Source organism: Doryrhamphus excisus, chromosome 3, assembly GCF_030265055.1.
Source record: "Doryrhamphus excisus isolate RoL2022-K1 chromosome 3, RoL_Dexc_1.0, whole genome shotgun sequence".
Lineage (NCBI taxonomy): Eukaryota > Metazoa > Chordata > Actinopteri > Syngnathiformes > Syngnathidae > Doryrhamphus > Doryrhamphus excisus.
In genome coordinates, this window is record NC_080468.1 from 8,060,728 (window position 1) to 8,086,172 (window position 25,445).

General features: G+C 42.3%; 1 protein-coding gene across 1 annotated transcript in view; it reads right to left on the minus strand.

Annotated features, from left to right (window-relative positions):
- Window positions 1–55: 55 nt before the first annotated feature.
- dnah9l (dynein, axonemal, heavy polypeptide 9 like) overlaps window positions 56–25,445 on the minus strand; it is a 35,261-nt gene continuing 9,871 nt past the window's right edge. The window contains exons 24-87 of the mRNA XM_058068098.1: window positions 25,153–25,275; window positions 24,847–25,071; window positions 24,542–24,760; window positions 22,654–22,824; window positions 22,420–22,545; window positions 22,238–22,345; window positions 21,631–21,762; window positions 21,396–21,556; window positions 20,515–20,671; window positions 20,286–20,431; window positions 19,751–19,867; window positions 19,544–19,682; window positions 19,373–19,465; window positions 19,017–19,211; window positions 18,233–18,310; window positions 18,005–18,137; window positions 17,622–17,749; window positions 17,411–17,559; window positions 17,183–17,333; window positions 16,951–17,082; window positions 16,375–16,548; window positions 16,086–16,290; window positions 15,763–15,928; window positions 15,590–15,692; window positions 14,903–15,040; window positions 14,722–14,823; window positions 14,486–14,647; window positions 14,310–14,393; window positions 13,878–13,987; window positions 13,640–13,802; window positions 12,602–12,725; window positions 12,312–12,454; window positions 12,076–12,237; window positions 10,902–10,961; window positions 10,660–10,833; window positions 10,441–10,587; window positions 10,240–10,353; window positions 10,011–10,154; window positions 9,667–9,849; window positions 8,854–8,955; window positions 8,643–8,777; window positions 8,384–8,557; window positions 7,058–7,190; window positions 6,812–6,914; window positions 6,485–6,607; window positions 6,204–6,408; window positions 5,963–6,127; window positions 5,020–5,160; window positions 4,782–4,952; window positions 4,584–4,706; window positions 4,314–4,507; window positions 4,092–4,240; window positions 3,882–4,009; window positions 3,488–3,625; window positions 3,281–3,370; window positions 3,019–3,210; window positions 2,830–2,949; window positions 2,695–2,754; window positions 2,376–2,558; window positions 2,074–2,256; window positions 1,881–1,996; window positions 1,378–1,490; window positions 1,167–1,307; window positions 56–1,094 (exon numbers count right to left, since the gene is read on the minus strand). Coding sequence (XP_057924081.1) covers window positions 847–1,094; window positions 1,167–1,307; window positions 1,378–1,490; window positions 1,881–1,996; window positions 2,074–2,256; window positions 2,376–2,558; window positions 2,695–2,754; window positions 2,830–2,949; window positions 3,019–3,210; window positions 3,281–3,370; window positions 3,488–3,625; window positions 3,882–4,009; window positions 4,092–4,240; window positions 4,314–4,507; window positions 4,584–4,706; window positions 4,782–4,952; window positions 5,020–5,160; window positions 5,963–6,127; window positions 6,204–6,408; window positions 6,485–6,607; window positions 6,812–6,914; window positions 7,058–7,190; window positions 8,384–8,557; window positions 8,643–8,777; window positions 8,854–8,955; window positions 9,667–9,849; window positions 10,011–10,154; window positions 10,240–10,353; window positions 10,441–10,587; window positions 10,660–10,833; window positions 10,902–10,961; window positions 12,076–12,237; window positions 12,312–12,454; window positions 12,602–12,725; window positions 13,640–13,802; window positions 13,878–13,987; window positions 14,310–14,393; window positions 14,486–14,647; window positions 14,722–14,823; window positions 14,903–15,040; window positions 15,590–15,692; window positions 15,763–15,928; window positions 16,086–16,290; window positions 16,375–16,548; window positions 16,951–17,082; window positions 17,183–17,333; window positions 17,411–17,559; window positions 17,622–17,749; window positions 18,005–18,137; window positions 18,233–18,310; window positions 19,017–19,211; window positions 19,373–19,465; window positions 19,544–19,682; window positions 19,751–19,867; window positions 20,286–20,431; window positions 20,515–20,671; window positions 21,396–21,556; window positions 21,631–21,762; window positions 22,238–22,345; window positions 22,420–22,545; window positions 22,654–22,824; window positions 24,542–24,760; window positions 24,847–25,071; window positions 25,153–25,275 — 9,171 coding nt within the window. The 3' untranslated portion in view covers window positions 56–846. The remainder of the gene's footprint in view (window positions 1,095–1,166; window positions 1,308–1,377; window positions 1,491–1,880; window positions 1,997–2,073; window positions 2,257–2,375; window positions 2,559–2,694; window positions 2,755–2,829; window positions 2,950–3,018; window positions 3,211–3,280; window positions 3,371–3,487; window positions 3,626–3,881; window positions 4,010–4,091; window positions 4,241–4,313; window positions 4,508–4,583; window positions 4,707–4,781; window positions 4,953–5,019; window positions 5,161–5,962; window positions 6,128–6,203; window positions 6,409–6,484; window positions 6,608–6,811; window positions 6,915–7,057; window positions 7,191–8,383; window positions 8,558–8,642; window positions 8,778–8,853; window positions 8,956–9,666; window positions 9,850–10,010; window positions 10,155–10,239; window positions 10,354–10,440; window positions 10,588–10,659; window positions 10,834–10,901; window positions 10,962–12,075; window positions 12,238–12,311; window positions 12,455–12,601; window positions 12,726–13,639; window positions 13,803–13,877; window positions 13,988–14,309; window positions 14,394–14,485; window positions 14,648–14,721; window positions 14,824–14,902; window positions 15,041–15,589; window positions 15,693–15,762; window positions 15,929–16,085; window positions 16,291–16,374; window positions 16,549–16,950; window positions 17,083–17,182; window positions 17,334–17,410; window positions 17,560–17,621; window positions 17,750–18,004; window positions 18,138–18,232; window positions 18,311–19,016; window positions 19,212–19,372; window positions 19,466–19,543; window positions 19,683–19,750; window positions 19,868–20,285; window positions 20,432–20,514; window positions 20,672–21,395; window positions 21,557–21,630; window positions 21,763–22,237; window positions 22,346–22,419; window positions 22,546–22,653; window positions 22,825–24,541; window positions 24,761–24,846; window positions 25,072–25,152; window positions 25,276–25,445) is intronic.

A 25,445-nucleotide genomic window follows, 5' to 3' on the forward strand; every position in this document is an offset into this window, starting at 1 on the left:
CCACTCAGGAGCCTCTTATTGGTAAGAATGAGGTCAAAATACATGCATAGCCGTAAACGCTCACAACGTATCCCACCGGGCATCCTCCAACTCACATTGTGCATGTTGTACAGCAGAACATATAAAGCCAAATTCCCTTAAGGTTGTACAATTTGGAAAATTAACTCTCAACCACTTGGCGGTTTTTCACAACAGAATTGATTTTCTCATTCATTTGATCAAATTGCAAATGATAATGCTTAATATTAATAAATACACATCACCAATAAATAAATAGTGGTTTAAAAGAACAGATTTGACACACAAATATCTACTTTTCACAATCACATCCAAATAAATTGTTGTTCAGCCTGAATAAAATACTGTATGTTGCTGTCATATATTCACCTACATACACATAACACAGCAGTAGTAGTAGTAGTAGTAGTAGTAGTAGTAGTAGTAGTAGTCGTGGTTATGATAGGCTATACATTCAAAAAAGGTTAATGTAGCTAAACTTTGTCAAATTACTATCATTAGCTGGCAAAGAACACAACTAGTTTGGGGCTGTATGTGTTTGTAGTATGTTCAAATGTTGGCACCCTCTCGGCAGCTTGAGGAACCCACTGCATACAGGGCCCTTTAATGTTAAAGTTAACTTATTTTTACACTTATATGACTATTAAGAATTGTATAGTGTTTTTAGAATGCTGTATATTGCATGTTAAATTGCAAAAAGATTTTATGAGATGGACAGTTTTATGAATTTGATGCAATTTTTATGATTACACTTTATATATACCATAAAAGTAAAATGATTAAGTTCCAATTCGTGTATACCTAATAAAGGGTAAAGTAATAGTCAAGTCACACGCTGAGAAGCAGAGCCACTCCAGCCAGGACCCACTTGGCAGGTCGCTCTCTTGTCTTCAAGCTCAGCGTCCAAACATACGTGGGCCCTCTGATCTTGGTCTTGTAGAGAGGACACTCATAGATGTTCCTGGTCTCCTGGCGGTCGTTGGGCACCGCTCGGACAGAGATGACAGGCATGGCCGGTGTCAGCTCCTTCAAACGAGCTTCTGTGATCACTCCGGCCTGAGTATCCCATCTGGCTCCTATAAAGATGATGATAAAATGACCCAGATATGACGCAAAATTAGGCAAGGAAGCAGTCTGTAGGTAACTACCTTCCATGTAAAGTCCATATACATATGCTCCCTCTCGAGCAGGCTGGTTGAACTCCTCCTTAAACTTCTTGGTCACATCCACAGTCAAGTTGACTTTATCCAGGGGCCACTCGTTCTTACGGGCCAGGCTCTGCATCACAGCTACACATGGAAAAACATTGAAGCAAATATTTCATGCCAGTGTTCCTACTGGGATGAGATCATATATCACCTGTGAGGAAGGACTGTGGGTTAAAGAGTCCACTCAGCCACACAACAGTGGGCAGGGACAGGTCTTGGGTCCAGCTGTCTAGTTCTTTACAGCGCTGTAACACATCATTATACCTATGCACGCACACACATACACACATATTAATACATACGCTGGAACCTCCAAATCTAAGCACCCCCACTTGAGCTCCACAAATGTGTGTTTTCTATATACTGGTACATGCAGGACAAGTGTGATTATTACCATAGAACCACAAATGACCAATTTAATCAATAATGTGTATGATAAGAAGCAACCAGCCATCAGTCACATGTGACACCTCTTCATTTCAGCAAAACTTATAAAATGCCACTGGATGACAGTGAACCTCAGCAAACACATTTTACTTTATTTTTGTTTTATTTTGTGTCCTGATTCCTACATTGTAGTATGACCAAATGTTGACATGGTGTAATACCACCCCATATCACAGTGCACATGTCTCAGTAGTCATACATAAATACCATATAGCCAGGCTGTAAGTGGACGGGTAGGCCAGCTTGGTCCATGAGTCTGGAACGTTGTCAAGAAACAAAGCTGCCTGCAACTTCTCCATCTCAGGGGAGATGGCAAGCTCACCCTTGAAAAGAGAAGCTCAAATATGATAAATAATAGAATAGCATAGAATAGAATAACACGTCAAAAGGGTAAGCATACTTTAAGTCCCAGGTCCAGCTCCTTGAGGGAGCGACGTATCTCTGAGATGAGCATGTTCATGCGCTCACACTCCTGGAAACACACCAGGATGTAAGGCGAGCGTTCAGCTGTCTTGGAGGTGATGTCGGTCATGTTGTACTGCTCTGGGAGCTTCTCCAGCAACTCATCCAAGACTGTTTTCACCTAAAGATGGGGTCGGTAGTATGGATTCTCTCACAAAGGCTGATATTTAATAAATGTGGCAGTGGATCTTTCAGTTGTCTATGATTTTCTGTGATAAATCGACTGTAGGTGGATGTTACCTTCTCCTCCAGGGTCCCTGATACACCCTCCCCCATCACAGCATCAGGAGCCTGCAGTTCCAGCAGAGTGTGGAATAAATTATCTGATGTCACAGTCAGGAAGTCAATTTCTGCGTTGGGGTGCATCCCATAATGCACAGGACTCTCATGGGGCAGCATCTCATCTATGAAGTCATGGTACCCCTGGAAGGGCAAAGAAAGTACCGGATCCAGTGAGTTGTACTTCCAATAAATACCTGGTAAATATCAGAATAAGGATCTCCTCCCTTTATAAGGAATATACATTTTTAGATGTAAAATATTTTCTTGAACAACTGACCTGGTAGTCCAGGTTGGATGGAACAAAAAATCCGGGCGCCAATGCAAGCTTACGGTCAAACTGTGGATAGAAATAAAGTGTAATAAAGTGTGGATATCAAACATTTGCAAGATCTTGAATACTAGCTACAAGTGCCTGGTTGGGCTGCATGTATTCTTCCAGGTAGGTTCTGCAGAGTCTTCTGTCCCAGTCATCCGTGATGTGTCCTCCGTACATGATCTCACCAAACAGATATCGCAAATCTTCCCATGGCACCTTCATTAATACACATAAACGTTTTAACATTGGAAGATGTATTAACTCCCTACTATAGTCTCAGCCAACCTGTGCATTAGCCTCCAAGTAGTTATACAGGACATTAACAGATATGGTTAGATCTCCTGTGTTGAAGGGATACTTCCTGTTCCACCCCTGGGGTCCAAACTTCCGCCTCTCGGCCACACAGGCATGGAAGTAACACAAAGAGAAGAGGATGGTCTTGAACTCCTGCTCACGGCTACACTGGTCCAGGATGTCCTACACAAGCGACAACGACAACTAACTAACATCATTAGGCACATATTGGTAGTATTTGGATACTACTAACCTGGTCAAAGTTATCCAGAGCTGCATGCAAGTTAGCATGCATGCCTGTGGGAGGCTCATTGGTGATCTTGATGGCATTTTCCAGAATTCCCTGACAGAACAAGAACAGGATGATTGTACTTAAATGAACATCCACCTGACAGGGCCAATCAAAGCTCAGCAGGCACAACGTATTGGATGTCATTAGACTGTAATGTACACATTGTACCTGTGGAATAATGTGTTCCTGAGTGGTTGGTGCAGGCTCCGCACTCATAAATACTCTGTAGTCAGGATGGCTGTCCTCACAGTAGCGTTCCAGAAGCTTCTCTAGTGAGCCCAGCCAGCGAGCAACCAAATGAATGTTCTGGAGTGATACAGATTAACTGATGGATCATATTCCAATACCCTGCTCATTTCAGGTGGGAGATGAGACTAGTAAGTTTTAATAAAATGCATAAGTCTAATGCTGCGTACAGAGTAAATGCCCAGAGAAGCCAATCAAAGCTAAACCAAGATATGCTACAGGAGATTAAAGCTAAATTAAGCCATGTTAAGCAACGGTAAGAGGAGTTAAGCTGAGATTTTTGGATGTTACAACAAGCAAAGTAATGTAAGTAGACCTGCAATATAACCCAGTGACCGTCCTTTGCAGCGGTTTCCATGGCAACCTCAGCCACAGCCTCCTGGCCCTGACCCAAGGACACGTTGTGAAGCTTGCCAAGGTCGATGGTGAAGCCCAGTTTTCTTCCTGACAAGAGATAGTATCACATAAACAACTTTACCACTCTTATATATATATGCAGTGTACTGTATAGCACATGTTGTTGTACCAAGAGACTCCACATCTTTAAGAGGGTCCACTCCAGGTGAGAGAATGAAGAACATGGGAGAGGCTGGACCACTTTCTCTGAAGGACTTTGCAAATTCTGTCTTACGACCTTCTGTATATTTCACCCCGAGCTTCTCCTCCACAAAGTTCCTACAAGCCAACCATAATAAGAGAATTGAACTGTAAACCAGCTGATAGCGTGATCCACAGAGATACACCTCACCTGACAGCATAAGTCATACGGTCGGGTCGCAGAGCTCTCATCATGATGAGCTTCTGCAGGGAGCTTTTGCCTTTCCACTCCTGTGGAAACTTCTCCTTCTCTGGACACTCGGACTCCACCATCTTCTTCCAGCGCTTAGGAGAGCCTTCAATATCCCGGTCTAGACCCCGAAACTCATCAGTGAAACTCATCACCTAAGCAAAGTGGCAGAATTTAGCATATGAGTCAGTAGTGTAGTGCATTGTGTATGTTGTGAGTTCAGGTATGTACCTTGATGGCGCTCCATGCAGCATTGGAAAGAAAGTCCAGAGGACTGACATAAACGTGGTCGATGTTAAAGCGTAATAGAAAGTCAAGCTCACGTACATCTATCTCCTTACTCATCATGAACAACTGGAAGGAGAGAGATTATTGTCACTGATGCAGACACACACACCTACACACACACACACACACACCTACACACACCTGGAAGACCAGTTGTGCACTGAAGGTGAGCTTGTCCCTCTCAAAGAGCCCCCTGCTGATGTAATTGAAGGTGGAGTAGGTAACACAGTCTATTAGAGTGTTCACTCTGCTGGTCACGTCCTCACAGGCCTCAGCCATGTCCACCGCCTTATGGAAAACGACATTGAATGCCTGAGGAGGAAGGAAGAAGGAATCAGTAAGTACACTTTGCAGTTGGTGAGATCGTCTGTGTGGCTACCTTGAGGCTGAACTGGTACATGGGGTTGATCTTGTTCAGGTCGTTCATGATGAAGTAGAGCAGGGAAGCTCTGACAGCGACTGGACGGTAATACTCTCTGGCTTCGTTTATCTTCACCTCATTGACTTTAGCTTCCAGAACCTGGAGGCAAGGGATGAAGAGTGAAGAGAAGATCTTCTTCGTTCTCTTTCGGCTTTTCCCTTCAGGGGTCGCCACAGCAAATCAATCTCCTCCATCCAACCCTGTCTTCTACATCTGTCTCTCTCAAACCAACCATCGTGTCGTCCTTCACTACATCCATAAACATCCTCTTTGGTCTTCCTCTATGCCTCCTACCTGGCAGCTCTAAATGCAGCATCCTTCTACCAATATATTCACTCTCCTCTCTCCTCTGGAGATGTCTGAACCATCTCAGTCTGGCCTCTCTGAATTTATCTCCAAGGCCTCTAACATGTAATGTCCCTCTGATGTACTCCTTCCTGATCCTATCCATCCTGGTCACTCCCAATGAGAACCTCAGCATCCTCATCACTGCTACCTCCAGTTCTGCTTCCTGTCTTTTCCTCAGTGGCACTGTCTCTAGACCAAACAACATTGGTCTCACCACCAAGAGTGCAGAAAAGATAATTGTGTTAAATCGCCACTGTGATAGTTGATAGCAGAATTATACAAAATGTAGAGATTCATGGAGGGGTGAGCTTTTTAGATTTTGGTTAGATTTTAGATGTCCAACCTGGATTCTTTTTTTTTTTTACACATATTAACATAAAGTTTGTCCAAACAAATGTACCTTCAGTTGTATCAGCCTTTCAAATGGGTCAATACACGGAAGAAATGCATGTGTTACAGCATGCTGTCCATCGGCAGTGTGGTAAATATTATTATTTTTTTGTCTGCAGCAACAACAATAATAATGATTTTACATTAACGTCTGCACCCTCACCTTCATCTCAATCTCAGCAGCAGTATGCTTTGTGCTCTCCAGCTTCTCCACCAGCACATCGTCCCCCAGGAAGTTACTCTCTGCTGCAGACAACCTGGTCAGCAGCTCGTCTTCTAGAACTTTTAGCTCAATCTTAAACATGTTCTGCTGTTTGGTCAGTTCACTCTGCAGGTAAATGTGCATACATATAGTGGATATTAACACAGATCTAAACTGAAGTACAATCTATGAAGTATCGTACCTTGAGATGCTCGAGGTCGGGCCTCTCCTGGTTGACGACCTGAGCCAACAGTTGGTCCTCCAAGCCGTCCCTGGTCACAGTAAAATTAATAAGGGTGGTCTGGGCTTGAATCTCCGGCTTATAGTGCGGGTTGGCCAGTTTAGTGTGAAGGATGAGTCTGAAGCTGGGATGGAAGAAGCACTCCTTGTCTCCCACTTTGATACAGCTGCAATACAAGTTTGCAAGATTCAGCATGGGTAAAGAAAAGTCACAATCAAAGTCACAATCACATGCTTTGTTACCTTCCCTTCTTGATGGTGTGTCGTCCCAGGAGGGGGTCAATAACCGGATCAATAGTCTCCTCAAGGTTTTCGATGAGGACGGTGTCTCCTGATACTACAGCTTGCTCGATCACATCAACGTAGCTGAGGAAGATTGGAAGATTCAGCATTATGAAAACAGAAAATATGTCATCCAGGAGAACCTGTTTAAGCCAATGCTATGGCAATTTAGCAGGTTATCGGCTTTACATTGTGTTAGTTGCTGGGGTAGAATAAAGTGCACTGTGCTGTAATGTGAAGGTATGGTTGATTTCTGGCCTGAGGAGACTAAAATTGTAGAAATCGCACCCTTTCTGACCAAGACTGACAACTTTGAGGCTACCACCATAGCGACTCTTGATCCACTTGATGCCCTGCAGCTGAGGGTCAATAAGGAGAGGCCAGCGTTCACCTGAAACAACACAAACACACCCATTTATTGGCATAAGTATTAATTAGCCATTTCATTGCTTATCTTTTAATCTACTATCCTTGAACTACTATTAATAGTAGATATTAGTGATGATGGTGATGTGGTGCAGTGGATCAACTCACAGTTTGTGAGGATGGTGGCATTCTGAGTGGACATTTTGTCTCCTGGCAGGCCTTCGTTATTCCACAGGGCTATCATTGCATCATCCGTCAGCATGGACACTGGATCCAAGTCTGCAGTCATGGGAATGGATATCTGTTGGAGGAGCAATCAACAAAGTTAAGAAAAAAGATTGGCAGTAGGAAGATGATTTGTGTTGACAACTACACAAGGTTGGAACATCATACAATTCAATCCATGCCATTATACGTAGCAAAAAAAGAACATAAGAGCGTAGGGCCTTCTAAAAAAGTGACTGAAGATGTAATAATACAAGTAAGAAACTGTAGTGTATCACAAGAACCATACTGTATTTTTCCCCTAAACAAATAATATTATAGTAATGAGAATAAAATGTAATATAACAAGAGAACAAATTAAGTTGTGGACTCCTATAGAGCAGCTACACACAATAACCCACACTGAAAACTTTCTAGATATTCCAGAATCTGCACCTATTCCAACTGTATTTACTTGGATTTCAAGACAGTCTGTTTGAATGTATTCCACCCATGGCCCGGCTGCAAGCACGCCCACTCCACTATGATTGGTCACACTCCCAAGCTCTCCTAAGTACATCCAGACTACTGCCGAACCCCACTTTCTAATTTTGTGGGTATAGGAGTTCATAACACATTAACAGACCCTTTGTAGAGCTACTTGAAAAGTAGTTAGGAGCTTTGGTAGCTCATATTAGTTACTGGCTGGAGACCCCTGACTTACCATGTATGAACTCAAAGAGTGGTAATGTAGGTCCGCATTTACTGAGGGCAGGCGCTGTGTGTCCGCATTAATGCACTCTTCCTGGCTTCAGCAACAGTTTGGCGGATATTTCACGTTCATATTCACAAAAACAGTAAAGCGACGTTGACATATGAAAATATTTTTCTCTTGCTGGGATTCAACAACCCCAACCACTTCTGCCTGAGCTTGCCTCATAGAGAGATTTCCTGGGAGCCATAGATAACAACTGTAAACAGAGCAAAGCAGAGCTGTGGGGAGCATAACTGGCCTACAGTGCATGCCCATACACAGAAGCCCGGCTCCCTGTGACATCACAAACAGCCACTATAAAAAAAGCTCTCTGAAACAGAACCATCCCAAACCTTGTTTATGGCTCACTTCCAAATGCGCAAACCTCATTATCTAAAACATGAGAATACAACATTCTAACTACATTCATAGGTCAGAAAAGTGGAAAAAAAAGCACAACAGGTCCCCGTTAAGAACAATAATAAGACATGTCATCATTGTGAGAGTTTTTAACAGTGAGAGTTTTTAACTGAGACCTTCTGGCTGAGGAGGAAGGGCATCCATAGGTTGTCCAGCAGCTCCTTGCGGTACTTTTTGGAAAAGGACCCAGCATAAGAGATGAAGGCTGCAGTTAGGAGGACGTCTCCACAAAGAGTGGCCTCCTGTTCATGGTACTGTGCCACCGAGTGGGCCCAACGCACATTTTCACTCTAAGTTGCACAGCAAATAGTAAAATGCAAATTCAGACACGGTTCTATTGAGGATATTTAACCAACCAAGTGTTATTGCAGCCACCTGCAGCCCTTTGACCAGGCGATTGGCTAATTCGATTGTCTTGTTGGTGCGGTTAACATCGTCTTGAAAATGCAGTTTTTCTGAAGTGGCTTTCTCGTATGCGCTTGTCAGCTCTTCCAGGCTGCCATCCAACTCCTAAAAATGATTTAGAAATTAAAAGTTGAAAGGATGAAAATGTTTGCATGATGAAAAAGCTCAGACAGAGACTCACAGCGAGTTTCTTCCTGATGACCTGGAGCTTCTCGGCTGCTTCAGCTAAGTCAGCATTGGCTTGCGACAGACACATTCTCTTCATCTCCACTTCACAAAGTACCTGTAGACAAATGGTCTTCAATGCTTTCTGACATGTACACTGTTTACTGTTACACTGAATGAAGAATAGAGCTGTACTCACAAAAATCTATCCATGGCAGCAAAAACATTGGGGAGAGGAAAAATGTACTTAGAATACAAATACACATGGATCCATTCTGATACAAAGAAATACATGCAAAACAGTTAAAATACACAAAGAAAATACACAATATAAAACATCATTTCAAACATCGTGCCCTTACTCTATCAAGTTTTTCCCTCAAAGTAATTAACTAACGAGAGTATTAAAAAAATGTAAAAAATATTTTCTATGCCATAACCTCAAAAACAGGGCTGCACGGTGCCCAAGTGGCCAGCCACACAGTCAGGAGATCGGGAAGACATGGGGTTTCCTCCCAAAAACATGCTAGGTTAATTGGCGACTCCAAATTGTATGAATGTGAGTGTGAATGGTTGTTTGTCTATACGTATGTGCCCTGTGATTGGCTGGCGACCAGTCCAGGGTGTACCCCGCCTCTTGCCCAAAGTCAGCTGGGGTAGGCTCCAGCATACATACGACTCTCGTGAGGATAAGTGGCATAGAAAATTATGGATGGATGGAAAGTCAAAAACATTCTGTTTATTAAAATTGAATTCACTTATCAAGTCTGGAACAAATTAACCACGAGAAATGAGGCACAATTATAAATTATATTTTGTATGTGTGTACCTCATGGAATCGGATCATATTGATCACCCAGGCACAGAGTCCAGCTGCTGCGGAGGATTTGTGCCGCACAAACTCAGGGTTGAACTCGGGGTCACTAAGGTACTCGTCCCTCACAACCTTCACTGTGGCCTCTGGGATGTGCTCCTTGTTAAAGTTGACCAAGGCCTGCAGGAAGTCATCCACCTGGATGGAATGAGAGTACTAGCATGACTCTCTCATATTGGAACATATTGTATTTTTGTTTCACTTTAACTACCTAACACATGCTTTCTATATGTTAGAAATTTCTGCACTGGTTTTGTTACAAATTAGGCAATATGAAGATGTGAGCGTGAAATGATCACCTTGCTCATGACCACCTTGGACGCCTTCCAGCTGCGATCCTTGGGAATCTTGCCCTGAGGAGCGAGCAGCACCAAAACAGCTGCAGTAACATTGCTGACGATAGCCGGAGGGTTTGGGAACGTCCTGAGCTCGGTCAGATTCAACTGGATGGGGCACATGAACTCTTTGCATACCAATCCAATAGAGATGAGTGACAACAGTGAAAACATAACGGCTTGTGCTCGTTACCCTGTTGAGTGTATTGAGGGCTTCGATAGCAGCTTGTAGGGCTGGTTCAGCCTTAGCCAGGTCGCTCTCTGTCTCTCGCTGCTGTTTGCTTACCTCGGCTTGAATTGCTTCCACCTGAAGAAAGATGTTGGATTTCTGGAGTGTGCCTATCCTGTCATACCAATTGGTGGTCAGTGAGCCATGCACATAGCAAACACTTACCTTTTGCTCCTCAGTGTCAGCAACCGCTCTCTCTTGGTTGAGCTTGTCTGTCTGTTGTCCGATTTTAGCAATGAGAGCCTCAATGTCCGTGTTCCTCTGCCAAAGCTCAACCTCTTGCACTGCAAGCTTGGCTTTCAGATCCTCCACCTGCGAAGAAAATGAAGGAACACGATATTGAATGTAAAGGAGCTGAGAGATGACAACATTATTATCGCTGACCTGGGAGGCTGTGCTTTGCAGCTTCTGCAGGCCATTCTCTAGTCTTTCTGTCTTCTGGCTAAGCTCTGTTCGTTTCTTCCCCAGCAGGTTGCCGTAAAGCTTCATGAACTCCAGGAAACTCTTTGGGGTGGTGTAGTTAAAGTGCTTCTCATTCTGCTGGTACTTGACACTCACCTGTAACAAAGAAAGACAAGCGGTGATGGCGAAGAAGCGGTCAGTAACTCTCATGGGGCATCGCTTACCTCATTGACACTGGTGTGTGCATAGGAGATAAACTCACTGATAGACGATCTCACATTTGGCTGCAGTGGATTAAATGCAAACAAAATGATCATCAGCGTATTAATGATGGCTGAGCAGCTTTCTCCTTACATCTACATACTATCAGTACGGCAGTCAAGAATGTTTTTAAAAGATTATCTGTACATGTACAGTAGGGTGCATCAAATTTGAATGGGAAATTTTAAATTCATAATATCAATTTGGCTGGCATTCCATTTTTTTTCTAATGAACCTAAAAATGTCTTTTGCAAAGTTTTGAGGAAATCCATTGAGATTTAGGGGTGCCAATTTGTAAAATTTCGGAAAATGTGTAATTTCTAGTATAATTGCCAAAAAGTTGACCTGGAAATGTTGAGTACAATGAACTTGTATACAGCATCATTTTCTATAGGGTTATCAAAGGGGGCCCAGACCAAAGACCAAGCTGTGACTGCTAGTCTGAAAGGAACTAGTTGTTGAGGGCAGCATTTTAGGAGAGCTGGTGGGTTGTGCTGCACAGTTCCTAAAATAATAAATGGACAAGTGTGTATCAGATTATGTAGGACTACAGTACTACTCTCAATAAATATGAGGCATCAGCAATACTGTCTACTCTATATTACTGTTGTTGATGTTATGCTTGCTCAGCTATTAGCTAACTGTCATTAGCAAACTGTAGCTAGCTAATGTTAGCTACAGTAGAGGCAATGAGCACTAAATACTTATAAATATGACTACAAATCATTGAAATTACAAAGACAAAACCACAAATTTGCTAGTAATATGTAATAGGAGTATAAATACCAACAAAAACATGAAGATCACCTCAGAGTTCTTGAGCTGCAGTCTTTGCTGACCTCAAATCTCCATGGCGACCATTGAACTGTTCACCACTTTATTCCACAAAAACAGATGTATGGTGGCACCCCTAAAAAATATTTTTGTTGTTTGTGTTGTTTCTACATATATTGGAACACTTTTAGTACCCAGCCATATCAAAATTAAATAATTGTGTTTTTTGATGCACCCTAATGTAATAATGTAATAATGGCTCATAATGATTGAATTCATTCATTTTCTATTATTTGCTAAAGAAAACAGACATTGTTAAAATACCACATTATGGGAACATGAGAATAGTGAGAATGTGAAGACCTCCAGTCCAGGTATCTTCTCTATGAAAGTGGAGCTGACAGACTGCAACGCGAGCTGAGGCCACGGGTGGAACCAATCAATAGCCGTGCAGTTGACCAGAGCTGGAAACTTCCGTGCACGTGTCCGCAGTGTGAACCCCACTGGGGAAAAGCACAACACCACCTGGAGGGTAGAGTAGAGGATATACTGGAGATGCAGAGCGCCAAAACCATTCGCTAGTATGAAAAGTTTCAGACCTTGAGCTGTCTTCGTATCCTTTCAATAAAGAAGCTCCAGCAGTTCTCTCTGGAATCTACAAGTCCTAAACCTCGCAGTTCCATGCGCACTGACGACATGATTGTGTCTACTTCTTCATCACTAAACAGGTCTGGGATGTCTCCTGAAAAGATCCTGGTGCTTAGACTTAATACTAAGTTGTACAATGTACAATTTAATGGGATCCACTCCAAATAGTGTATCACAATCAAAATGTAAAGTTTAAATTGATACTATCAAAGCAGTACAAATTTACACAAGAACAAGTCACCTGACGCCAGCATGTCATTTATGAGTACCAGGAAGCATTCATCAGGAATCTGGGCATCCGTATGAAGGAAGACTGTACCGATGTTCTTCACTCCTACTTTTATGTACAAGGCTGCTATATCACTCTGGACAAAAGGAGAAAAAGAATGCTGTTGTTTGGACATACACAAGCATCAAATTAGGGACAGTATTGGCATAACATCATCATACCCATTTCTGACAATAATATTGCCACGCGAGTCATGACCTCATCAAACAAGCTTAATGTCCGTGGTGTGGAATCTGTTCCAATTTTTATAAGGCATTTTGTCCCAGCAAAACTTTTGTAAACTCATATAGGCACTTGCCTTGTATATTTCTTACCTAGCTTTTGAGTGTTAAGTTGCTGTGTGATGAGTTTAGCGTTGTATGTCACCAGATTAGAGCATAGTCATAAATTAGCTGCACTTCTATTTAAGCCTAAGTATTCAAGGTATGTATGAATGTGAGTGTGAATGGTTGTTTGTCTATATGTGCCCTGTGATTGGCTGGTGACCAGTCCAGGGTGCCGCCCACCTCTTGCCCAAAGACAGCTGGGATAGGCTCTAAGATACCCCCGTGACCCTCGTGGGGATAAGTGGCATAGAAAATAAATAGATGGATGGAAGTTTGCATGGCTGCAAATATAAAAAATATAATAGCTTTCACTCTTCAAGAGTGTCTATTTTTGGCCATTCACCACGAAGAAGGTCACTGATGTTGGGCATGAGGGCCTGCTGCTTCACTAACGCTCTTCTAATTAAATGTGTTTCCCAAATGTGTTTGATAAGGTTCAATTCCATCAAACTCATTCAAGCATGCCTTTATCGACTTCATTTTGCACACAGTCCTGCAAAAAAAAACGAGTGGCCTTCCACAAAATGCTTTCACAAGGTAGGGAACTTTAACCTAATTATGTTAACATAAAGGGCAAACTATGATGCTTAGTTCGATCCCCCAGTTGAGTCATTAAGTCATTAAAAGTTTTGTCTCAGTACGTGTGTGGGTGTGTGTGCTTTACTTTGAGGTCATTGAAGCTGTATCCTTTACGCAATGTGATCTGGAAAACTTCCAGCAAGCTGAGGAAGGCAGCCAGCCGACACAGACTCTGCCTCCCACTGCCGCCCACCCCCACGAGCAGGGCATTACCGTACGGAGCTTCCAGGATGCGGCTTATTCGACACCTGTGTAGAAGCATCACATAGAACAGTATGAATGCTATGTTTCTCATATAAGGCTCCTATGTGTCATTGTCTTACACATGCTGGATAGCTTCCTCAAACAGCACCAGGTCCATGACAGCATGCAGCTCATTATAATGCTCCAGAGCATCAACAAGCACCTTTTGGAGTTTCTCCCAGTCTGAAGCCTGACCAACGAAGAAGCCGTTTGTAATGAACTTCCAGACACTCTAAGAATCTTAATTTTTTATGAAGAGTCCATTAAATTTCTATCAAAACCATGCAGAAAGGTAATTAGTTTGCTAATGAATGTGCATTCTTCCTCGCTTATTCAGCCAGATTAGATATGACGGCCGCCTTGGTCCATCAAGGCCTTTGAATACAGAGCTTGAAATTATCCCCAAAGTAAATTAATTGAAGTCCAAATCAATTAAACGCACCGTACTTGACAGAGAATTAATGGATGCATGTAACAAATCAACATGGCCTCCTGACTTGAATACAACTTACCAGGTGATAGCGAGGCTCTCCCACACCTTGAGAAAAGTGACAGTACACCAGAGGCTGGTGGATGAAAATGGATTCATCTATTCCCTGGAGAGATGCAGCATGAACAGAAATGATTTAAGCAAAGCACATTAGCAAACTACCACAAAATGTATTAAACCTTATTAGGTTTAGTTTACCTCAAAAAATCTCTTGCCAGTGTCCAGCAGGATTTTGTTGAAGAGCTCCACGTCTTTCTCTTCCATCAGTTTGTCCGAGTATACCCTGGAGCTCTCATGGAGCCACAGGTGAACAAGGTCCATGGGGTATCGAATACAGTCAGGCGGGGCAAACAAAATGCCCTGTACACCAAGTCACATAGGGTGCAGCATTTAATACCTAGAATACAGTTGATTTGCACGGGATACAGGATTACCTGGAAGATGTTGGCAAGATCTCGCAGGTTGAAGATGTAATGGAAGCGTATGGCTGTGGGCAGGAAGTTCTGACTGATTTTCTGGTGCAAAGAAATGGCAGCCTGGAGAAGAAGATTTTGCATTGTAGCAACATGTGACACGTTCATTAACATCCATACGTCACTGATGGTAAGAATGCACCTGAATGAGAGTTCCGACTGATCGAGAGACGCCGTAGCTGAATCCCCCCTGCAGGAAGTGAGCTGACAAGATGCTGGAGAAGATGGTGGCTAATGCATCAGCACTGGGGAAATGGACTGCAAACACTGAGAAATGTCTCTGGATAGACAAAGGAGTTCAAATCATAAAAATTTAACTGATTTCATATGGGTCATATGTATGTTTATATATATCCAATATGGTAATTTTGTTTCAATACTAACTATTATAACTATTATAAATAATTCATTCATTAATTTTCTACCGCTTATCCTCACGAGGGTCGCAGAGGGTGCTGTCTTTTTGTGAGAGGCAGGGTACACCCTGGATTGGTCGCCAGCCAATCACAGGGCACATATAGACAAACAACCATTCACACTCACATTCATACCTATGGACAATTTGGAGTCACCAATTAACCTAGCATGTTTTTGGAATGGGGGAGGAAACCGGAGTACCCGGAGAAAACCCACGCATGCACCGGGAGAACATGCAAACTCCACACAGAGATGGCCGTGGGTGGAATTGAACCCTTGTCTCCTAGCTGTGAGGTCTGCACGCTAAACACTTGACCGCCGTGCAGTGGTATTTTAGGATTTCTGAGGCAATTGCACTTCAAATGCTGACGATTATTCAAGTTCTTTCAGTGTTTATTTCTTCTCTTCATACCTGTAGTCGAGGGTTTATGGAGAAGCTCCCAGCTGTGGGGTTCATGCAGGTGATGTACTGACAGTTACTGATCTCCTTTACTGTCAGCTTTTGTCTGTCATACCTGCAAAGGAGAGACTTACTGTAAGTGGTCAACGGGAAGAGGCGAGGGCTTTGGAAAATGTTTGCCTCACCAGTGGTTGTAGTCCAGGTGCTGCCGTATGAGAGTGTGTGGCTGGACCGTCCCATACACATCCACCTCGGGCATGTTAAGGTCATCGATGAAGTAGATGAGTTTCTTTGTGGTGGGAGGACCAAATTTACGGCCAGCTTTCTTCTCCAGTGGCTTCTCCAGGACACCTACAGTTTTTTTGTACATTTGTGATTTGTAATAATGATTAGATTTGATTGCACTGTTTTTGTTATTGTGCACCAGGAAGGTATATCTTCTTAGCTATGATATTTTGACTTAATCCATGTGATGTTTCGGACTAAATACATTATCTATGACTCTTACGCTGCAGCATTGCTGAGGTGGTGTAGTAGTTAAATGGGACTTTGGCCACCATGTACTCCTCTTTCAGCTTGGTGACTTTATCAGACACCAGTATGGTCTTCCCCACCCCTGCGTTGCCTACCAACATGATAGGTTTGCCTCGATGTAGCAGCAGGTCCATGAAATACGTCAGACAGATGGTTTCTGGGGTGTGGACCAGCACCGTCTGAACACATACAGACAGTATAACATTACAGTATTATATGTATTCCATGCTGCGTACACAAATACAGTTATCATTAGTACCCACCTGCAGAGGCACATCAGACTCCAGTTCAAAAGGAACCATCTTCTCGCTCCAGGGGGTAAATTTTTTGGTCTCGGGGTCTATAAAGTAGTCAAAGACGGTTCCTTGGGAGGGGAACTTCACAGCTCTCATTTCCTTGGACCACCAGCGGCTGAATTCAGCACGGTAGTCATGTAACTGTACCATGCAATGAGGGAAATACTTTAGCATCATTTTGAATATTAACACTACTGTAGATTATGTACTTATTGGGGTGTTTATTTCACTAAACTGCAAAGAGGATGGGTTCAGAAATTGGAAATCTCCCATTGATTTTTTAAAATCAATTTGAGATTAACTTCTTGATGCTCTCATCATATTTCATATGAAGCTACTGACTGTTGTAGCCTTGAGAAAAAAAACCACCACATCAGGAGGTTGCCTACAGCCACAGCCATTAATGACGGTGCTAATTTGAGACACCCATTTTCATTTCCTTTTGTAGAAGTTCATTTTGTAGAGGTCACTTGAATAGAAATGTAAGGGGAACATTTACGATACGTGTTATTTCTGCAAACGAGACAAAGAGTCAGAACACACGTGATCCTGGAAGAGCGCTCCTCCAAAAGCCCAGACGCAGGAAAAGACAAAGTAAACCTCGTAAAGTTCTCTTGGGGAGTCAGGGGGAGCATTGTCATCTGACAGCAGGCAGTCCAACAAGGAACACAGCGTCTGAATGGACAACACAATAAGAACACAACATATCTCAAACGTGGATTTTCTTTAGCTTCCAAGTGTCTAAAAGACACATCACTGAACGAGCTCTCCTTACTTGCACCATGCTGTTTTCTGGAATTGGGGTGATGGTTTTTAAGTTGCAGCGGACTTGTTCCAGACAGTAGGGCACGTACTTGTCAAATAGAATGGTGAGGTTGGCCCGTTCAGATTGAGCCTGTCTGGTCTCTATCCAGCTTGCCACATAACTGAGGACACAGTAAAGACTGAACTGTGGAGCAAAGGTAAGTACCTCTGTGTGTATGTTTGTGTGTTTGTGTCCTACGAGCTCCAGCCAAGGTCCTGGGGGTTGACGTAGAGTATTCCCGCTCTGGACACAGTCGCCGGGGTAGCAGCTTTTAGGTGGGATATCTCAAAGAGGAGACGCATGGAGGAGGACAAACTGATCCTCTCGTTACTTGCTAAAGTTAATACCTTCAAAAAAAGGGCAATTTGTAAATTTACAGACGATTAGAAGTTATGAGATAATCACTAACTTTATTATCGTCCATAACGGTGTTGAGAGACTCAATCCACATGGGGTCAATGTCCCCATCTAGAACAATCCATTTGGGGCCATCATGGGTAACTGATGTCAGTTCTCTCATAGTGGTGGAGAACACGCCTGAAGCAGAAAAAGAGTCAAATCTTATTTTTGGAAAGCAAAGAAATATAAGTATTGATTGATTAAAAATGTTACGTGATTAATCATATTTTGGCCATAGTTAATCACAATTAATCACAGTTAGAGAAGTGTAAATGTTTGTGCAAATGTTTGTCTCCTAAACATTATTTTAGCTTGGTCTTTTATATTGATGTTAAATTCTGATAATATGGTAATTCACTAAATTAAAGCCAAGAACATGAATATGTCCTTCACCATCCTTCCACTCTCTGGTGACAGTGTGCAGATATCCAAACAACTCATCTGTAGTCACGGCTTTTGGGTTGATGTCATGCCACACTGGCTTCATCTTCATGTTTGCATAGGTCCTATGGAGGGTCTTCAGGATCTGATGAGAAAATAAAAAAAAAATCAAAGTGAAAATGAAAAATGGCAACATTAACAGCAACTTTTACTAGAAAACAGACAAATAGATAAGTTAACCTGGCTCTTTCCAGTTCCTGGTCCACCTACTACAAATACAGAGTGTCTGACAGCCAAAAGCTCCTCCAGCTGAGTCACCTAAAAATGCACACATAAAAAAATATGTATGCAATTATGACATAAAATAAAATACAATAAAAACTAATTAAATGAAAATTAAATTATAACGTAAAATTACAAAATAAAAAAATAACTAAAATCATATAATTAAATACAATGTAAAATTAAAGTTAAATTATAAATTAAGTATAAATAAAAAATTATGAATAAATAATTCAGTGCAATAAAATAAATTAATACAATTAAGTAATTCAATCCCAGCCATTTTTCAAAAGCCATCCTTCTTGGTAGGGGCCAAAAGAAAGATACGATCCTCATCTTTCATCAGAAAAAAAAAGTTAATTTCTATCTTTTTCGGTTCTTTAGTTGTAGAACTTTGGTAAGTTTCAGCAAAATATCAGTTCTTAACAAAAAAGGGAGAAAACGACATAACTTTCTCGTTGACCCAAATTTTGCCATATAATCTATATTTAGCCAAAATGTCTAAACAACGATGCCACAACATAAACAACACCATGAACTATTTAAATTTTTCACATTTGCAACTAAACCGTTGAAGAGATGCATGCCGAGCTCTTCTATTGTGAAGTTGCATCATCACCTCTTTGCGCATTTCCCACCAAAAAAAGTCAAGTACGTATAAATACTTCTTTGGGAGCGAGCAGTCGGTTTGAAAAAACCTATAGATTTGGTAGCGAATTAGTTAAATAACATCAAGTAGTACCTTGAGTATGAAGTTTTCTTCTGCCTGGAGGCAGAGCTCACTAACTGACTGGCGGACAGCATTTTCCAGTTGAGAGTCTCTTTTCCGTGGAACGTCCAACTGAGGGAAGAGGTCACTAATAAGGCCTAGAAATATAGGAACATCACCAGTCACAATCTTAGGCAGGTTGAAGTCCCTTAACGCCCGCATCAGCACCTGAGGACAAAATGATAGGGTGGAAGTTCAATTAATTGTTTTACTTAATTTAGGGGCATGGTTTCTATACTGCTAAGTAGAATATGAGACGACACACAAAAAAATATGACTGAACCATAAAATGGTTGAACTTGTGAGGAACTAGAAAAACTGCTGCATACCTGCTCTTCAGGTCTGCTATGCTCCTCTCTTTTCAGTGAGCCAGCCACCACCAGAACTGATTTGATGGCCCTTAAACCCCAATCATAATGATCCTGATACACAAAATGACGTGGGAATTATTGCAAGAGGTTGGGTATTGTTTACTCATGACTCAGGTTAGACATACGCACCTGCTTCGAGAGCAGTTCTTTACAGAGTGTGTAAAGGCTAATAAACTTGCGTGCCAACAGACGAGCGTCAATGAAGCCCTCTGCTACCAACATGATCTCACAGATGAGCTCAAAGTCTGGGATTACCATAGCACAGGGCCTGAGTGGTGAGGAATAAATAATCTGTCACACATCCATGTGCTTAAGACTATTGTCCAACTGTCATACCTGAAGAGAGCCTTGAGGTTCTCTGGCAGCTCGGCCCTGCCGGCATAACCTGGGTTCAACGTGATGAAAATTCCCACTGTTTGCTTTAGTTCTATTTCTTCTCCAAGGAAATTGAACCTACATATGAAGAATGACATTACAAAAATGGCAGATTATGTTTATAGTGGGGCGGACAAGTGGTTAACGCACAGGCCACACAGCTAGGAGACCAGAGTTCGATTCCACCCTCAGCTATCTCTGTGTGGAGTTTGCATGTTCTCCCCGGTTTTCTCCGGGTACTCCGGTTTCCTCCCACATTCCAAAAACATGCTAGGTTAATTGGCAACTCCAAATTATCCATAGGTATGAATGTGAGTGTGAATGGTTGTTTGTCTATATGTGCCCTGTGACTGGCTGGCAACCAGTCCAGGGTGTACCCCGCCTCTTGCCCAAAGGCAGGTGGGATAGGCTCCAACATGGCAGCAACCCTTGTGAGGATAAGCGGTCGAAAATGAATGAATGAATGTTTAAAGTAAACTGTTATGTTTATATTTACCTGTGTTTTTTGTTGCGTACAGCATCCTGTATAGTCTTCACCTGCACAGCGACCACAGAAAGCACTTCCACCGAGATCCTGTTGAACTCGTCAAAGCAGCCCCACACTCCAGTCTGAGCCAGACCCTTATAAATGTTCCCAATAGACTAGAGGAGCCCAACATGGCAAATTATAATGTTATGAATAAGCAGAATTTGAACATACACTGGGGTTGATGATGTGAAGTCACCTTGTAGTCCATCTGTTCTGAGCAGTTGAATACATAGACCATAATACCCAGGGAGCGACCCAGGTCCTTGGTAGTCTCTGTCTTACCGGTACCTGCTGGGCCTGAGGGTGCGCCACTCATAGTCAGATGGAGCGACTGGGTCAGAGTTATGTAACACCTGACAGATGTGATGGTGGAGATATAAATATATACCTGTTATTTTACATGGATGCTCATCAGCACTTACTCTGACCACAATGTAGGGTACACATCTTACATACAGTACATACAGTACATACAGCACAGTACATCTATATATATATTTGAAGCTATGTATACTATTAGTTTTTAACGTATTAATTCAAAATGCTTCAATCAGTGAATAAACACATTATATAATGTATAAAGAATCATGAAATTGCTAAAGGGGACCAGTCATGCTAATTTTGCACACAATAACCCACATAGATAGCTTTCTAGATCTTCCAGAATCTGCACCCATTCCAACTGTATTTCCTTGGTTTTCCAAAAGGGTCTGTTTTAATTTATTCCATAAATGGGAATGCACACTCTATAGTGCTACACAGACCACTGCTTACTTACACATAAAAAAACACAGTGCTAACACAGGGAAATATTCCAGAAAGGAGTGCAGCAGAGGCGGGGGCGGAGGTCAGGAATACCCTGGCACGCTCATATAAGGAAGTTCGGCTCCCTGTGACATCACAAACTTCTTTCAGGGCTCACTTCCAACTGCGCAAACCTCATTATCTGAAACTTTGGCATAGTTTAACTTGAGAATACAACAAAATGTATAGGTCAAAAAAGTGGAAAAAGCATAATAGGTCCCCTTTTAACGTTAATATGACATTTATGCCCATGATGAGCACACCTCATAGTACCTGTCAGTAAGAGGGGTGATGACAAGCCTGTTGGTGTTCCCCAGGTATTCATAACTAAACCGGAACCGGGCATCACAAATATCAACGTAACAGTGTCGCGTTTCATCATCCCAACGGTGGCGCAACTGGGAGAGCCACGCAAACGCTTGTCCTGTTGTCACCTGTATTTAAACGAAAGCAGACAAGAGACAATTCACAAACCATACAAAAATTGTGTATTTTAAGGATTTTGAACCTTTTGAGCAATGAGATTGGCCACTACATCTCGAGCGTGGACATCTATGGTGCAGATGGTCATAATTTTCTGTCTGTCTCCAGGTGTCAAATCGCCAAGGAGCATGTGGATCAGTGAGTTGAGCTGTGTGATCTGGCAAAACAACACATTGATGATGCATATATTCAAGGACGTGTATTAGGGTGCATCAAAAAACACAATTATTGAATTTTAATATGGCTGAGTACTACAAGTGTTCCAATATATGTAGAAACAACACATACAAAATATTTTTCCAATACATGATTATTTAGGGGTGCCACCATACATCTGTTTTTGTGGAATAAAGTGGTGAATAGTTCAATGGTCGCCAAATGATGCTCAATATTTCCAGGTCAACTTTTGGTAATTAGACTAGAAATTGCACATTTTCCGAAATTTTACAAACGTTTATGTGTGAGGTGGCACCCGTAAATCTCAATGGGTTTCCTCAAAACTTTGCAAAAGACATTTTTATGTTCATTAGAAAAAATGGAATGCCAGCCAAATTGATATTATGAATTTAAAATTTCCCATTCAAATTTGATGCAACCCAACGTGAATGTTTTACTTCTGAACTTCACCCAACCTGTTTTTTATTATATTCTTTTAGAGCCGTATCAAATCCTTCCTCCACACGTGCAAAGGCAATTCCCACATCTGTGGCCCACCACACTTGACTACCAGTCAACCCAACCTGCAAGATAAAAAAAAAAAAGTATTAGCTTTTGTGTTAGTAAAAGTGGTTGCACAGATTTCACTATGCAAGACCTGTGCAGGGTAGTCAAAGAGCCACTGGTCACGTGCTTTGTCCTCATAGGCAGCTACCGCCTCCTGGATCTCCTTCTGAATGGTGCAGCGCATGGTATTCTCCAAGGCACCCAACCAGCACTCGGCCTGGGAGAGATGGCATTATGAGGAGAAATGGATGGGCAGGAGTCTACAATAAAGATAATCTAGAGTGGATTTAATAGTACTTGTACTAAAAGAAATTCCATTAAATACCTGTCCTTTACAGACACAGGGCTCGGAGAATGGTACATGTTCTCCCTCTCGGCTGTACATCCCTATGGCAACAGCCTCCCCCTCCTCTTCAATACCTCCTTCACCTCTGTATGACTCCTTGAAGGAAAGATCTGCTATGTTGTCGAACAGCTTTAGCAAGTGTCTGGTTACCTGAAAAACATTCCATCTTTACGACACAACATCAGGTACAGCTTATTCGTATAAGATAATAATGGTCATCCTATCAGACAGCAAGTGTATAATTGTAGTTGGAGCTGTAGTGCATCATACGGAAAGGTGTGCCTCCACTTTTAGTGACACATTGGGTCAGTGGATCAGATGGGGGAATTTAACTTTTGTTAAAGGACTGATTTTCTAACTACTCCTCCATTGTTGTTGATCTGTCATTGATAAATACATGAAGTGCACAATAAATGAAAATTCATTCATTCATTTTGAATGGTCGCCAGCCAATCACGGGGCACATATAGACAATCAACCATTCACACTCACATTCATACCTATGGACAATTTGGAGTCGCCAATTAACCTAGCATGTTTTTGGAATGTGGGAGGAAACCGAAGTACCCGGAGAAAACCCACGCATGCACGGGGAGAACATGTAAACTCCACACAGGGATGGCCGAGGGGGGAATTGAACTCGGGTCTCCTAGCTGTGAGGCCTGCGTACAATAACTGAAAATGAAATGGATAATTTTGCTGGCCTTCATATATTGCCATGTGTGTCTGTTTTCCTCAACTTTCGCCTCCAAAAAAATCGGATTAAGGTTCACAGCATTGGTTCAGCAGCTGCATGCTTCATAGAACAACGGTGAACAGAGTGAGATATCATTTTAGTTATATACAGTAAAGTCTCGTTATATCGATATCGGTTATAACGAATTACTGCTTATTACGATACTATTTTCATTTCCCGGCAAATTTCTAGTCTTTTATGATATAATTAGTTCCGTTAGTACGATACCCGGTTATTATGATAATCCGGTTACTACGATGCCCTTTTCATCTCCCGCCAGCCAATTTGGTCTGCTTATATCGATACAAAAGCAGCTTAAATCAATCTTTGCTTAAGGATTTCAATACCAAAAAAGAACACGGCGAACGGCTGTTTCCAGTCAACTTTATTTTTCACACTTCCACCACCAGAGCGCAGCACACACACCGATTCCCGCACTTCCTGGTTCACAGGTCATGCTCAACCCGCCCCACATAGCTGGCCAAACACATGCCTGCAACAGAAGAACCAACTGACATAGCATACACACCTATTCCAACACAAGCGTACAAATACATGTATTTAATTGTGTTGTATTCAGATATCTTTTTATTCTATACACACGAGAGAAACCACGAACGCAGTTGGTTCTTCTGTTACAGGCATGTGTTTGGCCAGCTATGTGGGGCGGGTTGAGCATGACCTGTGAACCAGGAAGTGCGGGAATCGGTGTGTGTGTGCTGTGCTCTGGTGGTGGAAGTGTGAAAAATAAAGTTGACTGGAAGCAGCCGTTCGCTGTGTTCTTTTTTGGTATTGAAATCCTTAAGCAATGATTGATTTAAGCTGCTCGACATTGTTCTATACTGTAGAACAATGTCGAGTGCATTATTGCCCACTTTTAATGCAGTTCGGCGCAGGATCGGATATATCGACAGTCCGGTTATATCGATATGTTTTCCGACTCCCGACAATATCGATATAACGAGACTTTACTGTAGTTGCTTTGTCTCTGTTGAGGAGTTGAGGCCGCTGGCATACGCATAGAAAAAGAGTGGCGTCTTGTGAGGAGCAATGCAAGGTAACGTAGTAGAAATCAGGAGGGAACAAGATGCTAGCAAAGCTAAATGCCACACATATTTACTATTCTCTTACCTGTTTAGGTTGTGTTCCCTTGGAGACAATCTCCAGCAGGTCAGTGGCAGACACAAAGTAAAATCTGGGGAATGTGAGCCTCTTGGTCTCCAGATACTCTGCCAGAGCCTTCTCACATACAGACAGCCTCTGCTGGAGTGTCTCCAGGCTTTCTAAGAAGCCTGGCTGGTTGGTCACTTCTAGGACGTTATTGTTCTGCACCAACTCGCTTATCAAAGTCTGAGCATAAGGGATTAAAATTGAGAATAATATAACAGACCAATGAATGCATCATTTAGGAACGTGATAAATTGTGCATCAACTACCTGAAAGTCATTCTGTATTCCCTGGAAGCGCTCGGCATCACTGGCCAGCTGGCAACGGATGTCATGGCTGTTAGTGAAGATGCTGTTGAGGTGGGCCCAGGTCCTCTGCACAGACATCCACGAGGAGATGACCAGGTCAGCCACCATCAGCTTCCTCTGCCATCCACTCACTTCTGGCTGGAAATATTCCACATACTTGCTCATGAGGATGTTTTGCAACTGCACCTGAAGAGAAATCAAACTTATCAGCTGGGCTTTTGAACCATGACATAAAGAAAATATGCAAAGGTAGCAATGTCGACTTACCTGGTTGTCCTCCAGTGTTTCTATCAGGTTCTCGTCTGCTTTGAGAAGAGGGATTCCAGTACTGGTGTGAGTCTCATATGACAATGACTGAACACGCCATGTCTGTTTTATCTCTGCCAAAACCTGAGAAGAAAATACACATTTGTATTGCCTTTCTGATGAATCTAACATTAAAAAACAATCATCACAGCTATTCTCAGCCACACAAGTATAGTATAGCAAGATAAGTGTGTCTTGCTTCCAGTCAAGCAGGGTGCTGGTAGCCTATTGGACTGGGGCTCCGTCACTGGAGC